Below are 9,682 nucleotides of genomic sequence, written 5' to 3' on the forward strand. Positions count from 1 at the left end.
GTCATTAATATTCAACTCTTTGTGGAGTCTTGCTGGAGAACAAAAAAACCTTACGAGTAAATAACAGCGTGACAGCTAAATGTTCTAAATAAAGCAGAATCATAGATATTCAGTGAGTAAATGAAAGGCACCTTTCACTTGAATGGATCAAGCCCTTCCATGTTAATTATTCCACTTGCGCTTGAGATTTTGTACTCAAGACTGAGCCAAATTGCCTTTTTTTTTGGTTGTTTTTCTTGCCTTTAAAAAAAAAATGCTGTGATCATTTTACTGGGTAATGTAATTTTTTTCCCCACCTCATTTACATTTTTACTCATCTCCAGAAAACAAGTGACTTCACACATTTGAGCTTTCGGATTGTTTTCACACGCAGGTCACAGTATACAGTTTTACCAAAGTGTAGTAGTGATGTGCCAAAAATAAACGCTCCTTTTATACAGGCACTAAATCGGTGCACAGCAAGCGTCTTTTAGATCAGAATGTGTAGTTCTTACTGAGCAACATACACACATTGATAATGTTATTACAACTGATCATAGTGATGATGGTGTTGATGTGTCCCAAAAAAAAGTTGCTTAAAATAGAACTTCAGTGTAAAAAAGGTCTAAATAAAAAGTAAAAACGTGTGTATAGACGCAACAATATTTGTTCTTGGAACAGTGCAATTAAAGTTTAATTTGACGAGATGCTTCACAGTCATCCTGCCCTGTTAATGGTTGGAAATATACAATTAAGCTCTCATAAATCACAACGATGTCCGTTTTCCAAGTCACTTATCCTCACAAAGGTCACAGCAGTGCTGGAGCCTATTCCAGCTAATTTCAGGCGAAAGGCGGACTACACCATGAAATGGTCGCCAGTCAATCGCAGGGCACATATCCATACCATCACTGGAGCGGGAATCGAACCCACCCTCCCCACATCAAAGTCACGCATAATGTACCACTACAGTGATCAGTGATCAATAAATTACAAATATATTCTCGTGAAATTGTCAATTACAAATGATATATTTTTCCCTCAATATTTATGAGTTTATTGTGGTAAAATTCTGAACTAATTGCTAAATATTTTGACTTTAATATTGTATTATTGTTTAATTGTTTGTCTAAAATTCTCATATACAAAATCTGCATGTTTGATCATACAGGTAATGGGAAGTTATGGAGAGATTATCCATAGTTGATAATTTATCTCTATATTGGCGGCACGGTGGGCTCAGCTGGTAAAGCGTTGGCCTCACAGTTCTGAGGACCAAGGTTCGATCCTGGCCCCCCCTGTGTGGAGTTTGCATGTTCTCCCAATGGCTGCGTAGGTTTTCTTCTGGCACTCCGGTTTACTCTCACATCCCAAAAACATGCAACATTAATTGGATTGGACTCTAAATTGCTCCTAGGTGTGATTGTGAGTGCAGCTGTTTGTCTCAATCTGCCCTCCGATTGGCTGGCAACCAGTTCAGGCTGTACCTAACCTCCTGCCCGTTGAAAGCTGGGCTAGGCTCCACCAATCCCCGCGACCCTTGTGAGGATAAGCAGCAAAGAAAATGGATGGATATCGCCATATTAAGAATCAGGTGCAGCAAACGCTGTATAAAGAGGGCAATGTCTGTCAAGTACAGTCTGTATACACTCACACAATCCAGAGAATAGATCCGAGCCAAGTAACTGATGACATGCATGTGGGTGTTGCATGACTGCACAGATGCATTAACAAATGACGAGTGGTGGAACTCATCTGCATTCATTTTTCACACGCAAAATTTTGCCAAGCCAAGTGCTAGATCCCCATTGGTGGGCCAGTTTGTGGTCACCATTTGGTAACACCGCAAGGTGGAAAAAAAAACAAAACTATATTTTAATTCATTTTTACCCAACAAGGCTCTGGTACTATCCAGTGGGATTGATCACTGGTTGACAGCTCACTAGAAACCACAGAGGACTGGTAACTGGTTGTGCTCACCTTTCACATCTCTAGCCCCAGTGCTCAGATAGCGCTTTTTGATTAGTCAAGTGTGCACACTACCGTCCATACCAAAGTACACACCACACAACACTACATACTTAACTGGTCCCAAAAAGTATTTACTATGAATAATGGATCTTTGGGCAGCATGGTGGCTGTAAAACGTTGGCCTCCCAGTTCTGAGGACCAGGGTTTAAATCCAACCCCCGCTTGTGTGGAGTTTGCATGTTCTCCCTGTGCCTGTGTGGGTTTTCTCCGGGCACGCCGGCTTCCTCTCACATCCGTATTTTCCGTACTATAAGCCGCACCGCATTATAAGGCGCACCTCCAATGAATGGCATATTTAATACTTTTTCCATATATAAGGCGCACCGCATTATAAGGCGCACCGGAATATAAGGCGCACTGTCGGCTTTTGAAAAAATTAAAGGCTTTTAGGTGCACCTTAGAGTGCAGAAAATACGGTACTCTAAATTGATCCTAGGTGTGATTTTGAGAGCGCCTGTTGTCTGTCTCCATGCGCCCTGCGATTGGCTGGCAACCAGTTGAGGAGTGTAGCCTGCCTCCTGTCCGTTGACAGTCGGGATAGGGTCCAGCGCCCCCTTGTGAGGATAAACGACTAAGAAGATGGATGGATGGATGGATGGAAAATGCATCTTCGTTCATTTGTATCAGTAATTCAGTGAACAATTAATACTCTCCCACGAAATAAGAGATGGCACAATTAACCTATGTATATTCCTGTTGCATGTGATACAAGCTATACATAGCCTACGAACAATAGCTTTGTGTTCAACTAAACAGGCCCAGACTTCACACAGAGTACCGCAAGTGAACTTGTTGAGACAAGCTCAGAATTAATTCACCATACATTATATAGTTTTTATGATATTTTTGTTTGGTGGCATGGCATGGGATTTATTCAGTCTTGTATGTATAGATAAAATATGTGCCTTGAATCAATAAAACCTTGGGGCAAAAACTACTGTTATCAGTCTATTCTGTCATAAGCACATAGTCAAATTATGTCTTGTGACACAAATCATGTTACATCTGCATCTTTGATGTTCAAACAGACCACTCTAAGCTTAGGTAACATGCAGCAAAAACTCAATCCCACAGGCTTTGGTGGATCTGTTTGTGTCCAATGTGTGTGCGCGTGAGTGAGAGAGCGAGAGAGAGACAACTGAGACCTCAAACATTTTCCCTGCTTTTATCAACAGCAGGTCTAATGACTTCCAACCCACCACGAAGGCAATACAGGTCTCCAAAGCCTTTAGGGAGTCTAGAATTTAGAGGAAAACTCAAAGGCACTATTTTTACTTCGTAGCAGGACCCAACATTCCAGAGACACCTTTGCATGCTTTTACCAACTAGATTAGGGCGTCCACCTCTCAGACAAGGGCGTGAAGAGCAATGTTTACCTTTTTGGTTGCTCCTTTCTCAAATTGTAGCATCAACACTTCATCAACAGATCTTCACGAGTGAATCAGTTGGCAGGAGACTCAACCATCTTTCAACTGACCAGACACTGCAGACACTATGCAGTATGAGTGAAATCGTCCCCCGTTGAACCTAATGTTCAACGTTCAATCTTACAACATTTAGTTATGGTACATGCCATATTAACTAAAAGGTGCTTGTCCGGGGTAACAGGTCGACGCGAGCCCACACGGTTGTGCCTACGAGTGCGCGACAAATTACTGACACCCAATAAGCCATGCTTAGTGTTTCTGATTTGGTTGTTTTTCCTATCACTGTGAGTCGTGATGACTTTTTTAACAAGTACAACAAAAACGGTTTTGTTTTGTTTTTTGTTTTTTTCAAATTGAGAACTGCCCCTTGGATAGTGGCCTCATTATAACACACTTTAGGTCATATGATCTGGAAACCAGGAAATTACACAGAGTCCTCGGGTTAAAACTGTCTCAACCTAAAACGTTTTGACTTAACAACGCCCGCCCCCCGTCTGCCATTTTGTCTAGCGAATGTGCGCATAGTGCTCATCCGTGTTTGTTAGGAGAGATTATCTTCGCATTTTCTGCTCTCCTTTTTAGACATTACGGCACCAAAGAAGAAACCTTATCTTAAAGCAATGCTTCTGCAGCCAAACAAAAATCAATTACCATGGAAACAAAGCCATAGATCATAAAACAAACGTAAAAAGGAGAGACACCGACGAACATCGGGCACGAGCTAGGCTTCAGTTGGTCGAACGTGGTGATAATTATTAAAGACGAAGCCTGTATTTTAGGGCATGTGAAGGTTTCCGTTCCTATGTTGGATACAGTGATCACCAAACAACTTTCTTTGATACTTGTCGAGATGAAGAGGTTACTGATGTTATTACTGGAGGACCAGATTCCTTCGCAACCAATAAAGTCACACAAAACAAACACCACTTTAACAGTGGATATGCATGATGATGTGTCAGCCAATCGTCTTCAGACAATGCCGTGGGACTTAAACTAGGCGATCCTCTAAATCAACCACTAATATGCAACTATATTTCTTGTTGCGACACATTAAATCAGTATCACTGTCCTGGATGCTCACTTGAACATGGTTCCATTTTTAATTTTTTTTTTTAAATAAATAAAAATCAATATTCAACAGAAGCTCAGCTGATTTTGTTATATTAATTTATTGGAAGCGACCTAACTCCCAGGAACACTGACTGTACAAATCACATTCACGGGTACCTCACCTAGAGTCAGAGATAATACAAGAACACACCTATTGTTTACGTTTTATGATACTGCAGTATCTAGTGTGTAAACCTTTGTCAATATTTTACACCTTCAAGACAGTTTACAAGGTCAAACAGTACTATCGATTAAGTCATCACTTAAACACGACATGTCAAAGGTTGAGCAGTGATGTTTCATTTTAGTTTTATACCCTAATAAGTCCCTCAGCTCGGCCTGCGAGTCGGCTGGCTATGGCCCACCTCCAGCATGGAAGTCCCGCATCCCCTGGCAGAATGGAGCGAAAACAGACAGAGGACGAGGACCACAAAGATACAACTTATGATCGAAAAGTTAAAATCTTGTACGTTTCAAGAAAATAACAACAGAATATCCATCCATCCATTTTGTTTTCCCACTTATCCCCACGAGGGTCCCAGGGAGTGCTGGAGCCTATCCCAGTGGTCAAAGGGCAGGAAGCAGGGGACATCCGGAACTGGTTGCTAGCCAATCGCAGACCACATCAAGACGGACAACAGTCACACTCGCAATCACACCTAGGGGCAATTTAGAGTGTCCAATTAATGTTGCATGTTTTTGGGATGTGGGAGGAAACCGGAGTGCTCGGAGAAAACCCACGCAGGCACGGGGAGAACATGCAAACTACACACGGGCGGGTTCGTGATCGAACCCAGGACCTCAGAACTGTGAGGCCAACGCTTTACCAGCTGATCCACCGTGCCGCCCACAACAGAATAGTTTAATTCAATTGACATTATCTCCAGAGAAATAGATTCTAAATCCAAACAAATCAGGAGGTCCACTCGTATCCTTGTACAAATTGTGTTCGAGTCTGGAGGTGACATTGTATAGTTAAAACCACAACTTCTGTCTTCTTTTTACTACAGTAGGTTGGAACCACATCACAGACATTATACATTTGGAATTGCTTCCAATTACTGGATGTTGTGAGGGAGTACATGAGGACAGTTAGTGTTAGAGAGGAGGATGCACGACATAGGCTTAGATGGAAAAAGATGACACGCTGTTGCGACCCCTAACAGGACAAGCCGAAAGAAAAAGAAGAAGACTATAACAGGTCATGGTTCTGCCGTGTTTCACAATTTTAAAATGTCTTCCAAAGAAAGTCATTTGATCCTAAGCTTGAGTGTGTCCATTGGTACCCTGTGACCCTCCGATGTCTAAACCTCCGTAGCCTGTCCTGCAAACGTAGCAGAACACAAAACCAGGTGTTCTATAGACCCAACAAGTATCCATTATTGATCAGTACATCTTGTTACTCCCTATGAACACCACTTACAATTAGTAAGCATTTTGCTCACAGCCCCCGTGCAACCAAACACCACAGACTGCACGAAACAAATCCAAGACATTCAGCCCAGTCGAGGTGGGAATTAATACAGACGGACCCTGGTGATTTTTCCTCTCCTAGTACGCACCAATTAATTTTGTTGGTGGTTAGAGTAACAATTAAAAGTGCTCCTATGGTTGGGCTGTGCCTAGTGCCTCGAGTAAGGCTCTAGTTATTGAATGTTCAAGTAGAAGGAGATGTAATAAAAGTGCAATGATCACATAGGAACAGATACTGCATTAAAAAAGCATGGGATGGTGTGAAAGTGTTAACACTGACATGTCTTCCAAACAAAACATTCACTATTCTATCTGATACAGGAGTTACATGCATAATTGCTAAATATAATGCTGGTTAGAGTCCATATAAAGTGAATTCAGACATTTGTTCCTAAATACTGACTGAGTACTACTTCATTGGGGAGATATAGCATAAAATAGTTATTCATCATTTTAAATTTAAAAATCAAGAGAACTGAAGTCATTTAAATGGACAGATTGCTCCATCTTGTAAATGGATTGGTAAGCGGTTATCGTTTTGTCAAAATCCCTGATCTGTGATGGGGGCCCCAAAATTCCCGATGTGTAAAGCCTCGTACAGTATATCCTATTCATACAAGATATACAAATTGGAAAAAAAAAATAAATATTTCATCAGACTGGAAATCTCCACTGAATTTGTGGTCTTACCCGTGTAACCGGCGATCCAGCCCCACGACGACACCATGGCCAGCAGCCATTTAAACATGACTCCCTCAACGTGCCAGAACGTGGAGCTGTGCCATATTCTCAGGGGCTGCAGCACGAGTAGGTACAGGCAGTAGGACGGGATGGCTACACAGTTGTTAATGAACATAAATACGAAACGGAGCGCAGCCTTGAGCAGAGTCCAGCCCAGTTTGCCGGCCCCGTCCAACAGCTGGGCCATCGTGATCCACAGCGTCTGGGCGAGAGAAAAGGACACATTGAGAGGTGTGCGAGTGTGTGAGTTTGCACATGGACTGAGCAATTTGTGCACTTGGGAAGTTGTATGTACTGGAATGTAATGAAGCGTATTGATGCCACACCATTGTTATAACAACTTCTGTTTCCACATTGCACAGTAAATTTATCACATTATTCTAAGATATGAAATGGATGGACGTTTAAGTTTGTTTATTTTGAATAATACTGTATCATCTCTTTTTCGATTCATGTTTAAGTCCAAAAACCTCTGTTCAATAAATGCTTCTCCAGCACAGTCTGCGACCGAATTGAGTGGACATTTAATTTTGGCTCCCTGTATGATTAAACTTGATGCCTCAGCTCAAGTGGTTCGGATACATTTTTCTACCATACAACCCCATGCATTTTAAAAAGATTACTCATACTTAAAAGAATCCCATCCACAGTGCTCAATAACCGCACTTTCAACGTGTCAAGCAAATCATGACAGAATAAAATTTTAGCGTGTTAATGACCTTCTTGCTTAACACCTCTTCTATCATTTCAAGCTGTGTGCTTATCTGATAAATAACTTGATAATTTCACATTTATCTTCAAATAGATGTCACAAACACCTGATTAAACGACATCATTAAATTAATCAACCATTTCGATAACAATTCACATAAAAAAAAATTGTACCAGTACAACAAATGAGGGGAACAAACGCCAAATCGCATAAAAAGGAAATCCACTTTTGAAAAGAAGAGTTAAAACTTATATACTGTCACCGCTTATACACAATTATACATCCTTCCACTTATTTGAGCCACTTAGCCTCAAATAACTTCTTGAAATTGCATTTGCTCCCAAGTAAACATCAGTAAGAAAGATTTCCTTTCTATTTAACATTTTTGTCATTATAACTAACCATGCTATTTTAAGATTAGGGCTGCCACGATCAAATATTTTTAGAATTCATTGTTCTTTTGATTTCTTTTTATGGCTGTGATTCATGTTAAGAATTTTCATTTCCTATAGGAAAAAGCACTAGTTTTATTGATAAAGTGGTTCAATAGATGTATGGAAAAGTAGTCAACTTAATCTATTACAAAAATAAAAAGGTGGGTGAGTACAACATTGCTCCCTCTTATGATATATTGCTTGTTTTTGCGGTTTTATTTAATCTCGAAACAATACTAAATAAATAATGGGTTATTAAACAGTAATGGAAATTAAAAAAATGAAATAAAATGACAAATCCAGTTATTTGATTAGTGGATGAATGATCGATTAAAAAAAACGAATATTGAAATAAAGTGGGGAAAAAAATTGAATAAATGATTCGTGGGAAAAGCGGCATCAATAATAGATAAGATTCCGTGGTAATGCAAATGAATGAGAATGATTTAAGACTGTGTTCGCGCTAGCTGCCTTGGCGCCTGCGTAATGCGTGAAAAGAAGATTGGACCCATAGAAGGACAGGACTTCACCATACGCTAGCTAGCTCCCAGCGTGCTAGCATAGCGGAAAATCTGAGCAAGAATCCCGTGTGTGCAAATGCGGACATACACGTGATAAATGGGCATGTAGGCTCTTCAAAACAAAGCGCAAATACTTGACTGGACGTGAAATGGAAGCGCCGAGGCTGAGCCATTGCGCTATCTCGTATGTGCACTTCCCTTCCAGGATGTAGTCAGACCCACTTTTTGACTTGACTGCTGGTAGGTGGTTACTTACCGAATTAATGTCACGGAAGCATCCAAAGAGCATTAAAGATGGAGCAAAAAGCGAACGAGTCGAAGCCAGGCAAACGCAGTCATGCGCGGGTGGGGGGGAAACCTAAACCAATAGGTTAGCACATTTTCGCGCAGATCTGGTCAAAACTAGGGACATCTCTCAGTTGGTCTTGTGTCGTCGCTGCACTCCCGGTGTCCGAAAACAGCAATCACACCCATCGAGGCGGGCGACGTTATCCAGGGCTGCTCGCTCAAGGGGGTCGACCGAATCCCGGCGGGCACCGTTAGCTAGCTAGCTCACTAGCTAGCCAGCGAGCGGGCGAGAAGCTCCACTTGAGCGCGGTCGGCTCCATCGCAGTCAGACGCCGGGGTGATCATTTCACCGGCGCATCATCACCGTGATAGTCGCCGGCTTGAGACTCCGGTCGAGATCCCGTCTTCCGTGCGCAAGAGAAGCCCCAATTCAGACGAAGGCGTCGCGACGACGAGCGTTCAACGGGACACAGATAAAACAATCCAGTGGCGTGAACGGTGATGTTTCGCTCGCAAGCTGGCCGGACCCGTTATCTGCTTTAAATCGGGACTCACAAGACAGTGAAGAGCACCGCGTTTATGCTGATGTGGCGGAAACGAGTCGTACGCCTTCACAGTAAAACATTTTACCGCCTCCAAAACAATCAAGGCGCACATGAAAATAGCTACATTATAAAAACGTGGGAGTTTTATCTATATACGTTTCTAATATTTATTTGTTTTCAAGTACACTGCGCAAACCATCTACCTTAGTTACAAAATGGTACGCTTTATTCAGAAATCTCATAACGGAAGTCACTCATTTTGCTTTTTCTTTTGCTTACCTGCTACCAGTCACCTCATCCCCGAAGTGCGCAAGCTCTCTGTTGTCAAATGATGATGGTTTTATTATCTTGTTAGCATATCGATTCTCGCTACATCCGAATATACTTTACTTTATATTACTTCCCCAGCGAGAAGTGCATG

The 9,682-nt window shown here is 41.7% G+C and overlaps 1 protein-coding gene across 1 annotated transcript in view; it reads right to left on the reverse strand.

The window, feature by feature from the left end:
* Positions 1-9,251, reverse strand: part of lpgat1 (lysophosphatidylglycerol acyltransferase 1) — a 37,565-nt gene extending 28,314 nt beyond the window's left edge. The window contains exons 1-2 of the mRNA XM_061812951.1: positions 8,685-9,251; positions 6,711-6,963 (exon numbers count right to left, since the gene is read on the reverse strand). Coding sequence (XP_061668935.1) covers positions 6,711-6,963; positions 8,685-8,717 — 286 coding nt within the window. The 5' untranslated portion in view covers positions 8,718-9,251. The remainder of the gene's footprint in view (positions 1-6,710; positions 6,964-8,684) is intronic.
* Positions 9,252-9,682: the final 431 nt, after the last annotated feature.

This window comes from Syngnathoides biaculeatus, chromosome 23 (genome assembly GCF_019802595.1).
Source record: "Syngnathoides biaculeatus isolate LvHL_M chromosome 23, ASM1980259v1, whole genome shotgun sequence".
In the NCBI taxonomy this organism is placed as follows: Eukaryota; Metazoa; Chordata; class Actinopteri; order Syngnathiformes; family Syngnathidae; genus Syngnathoides; species Syngnathoides biaculeatus.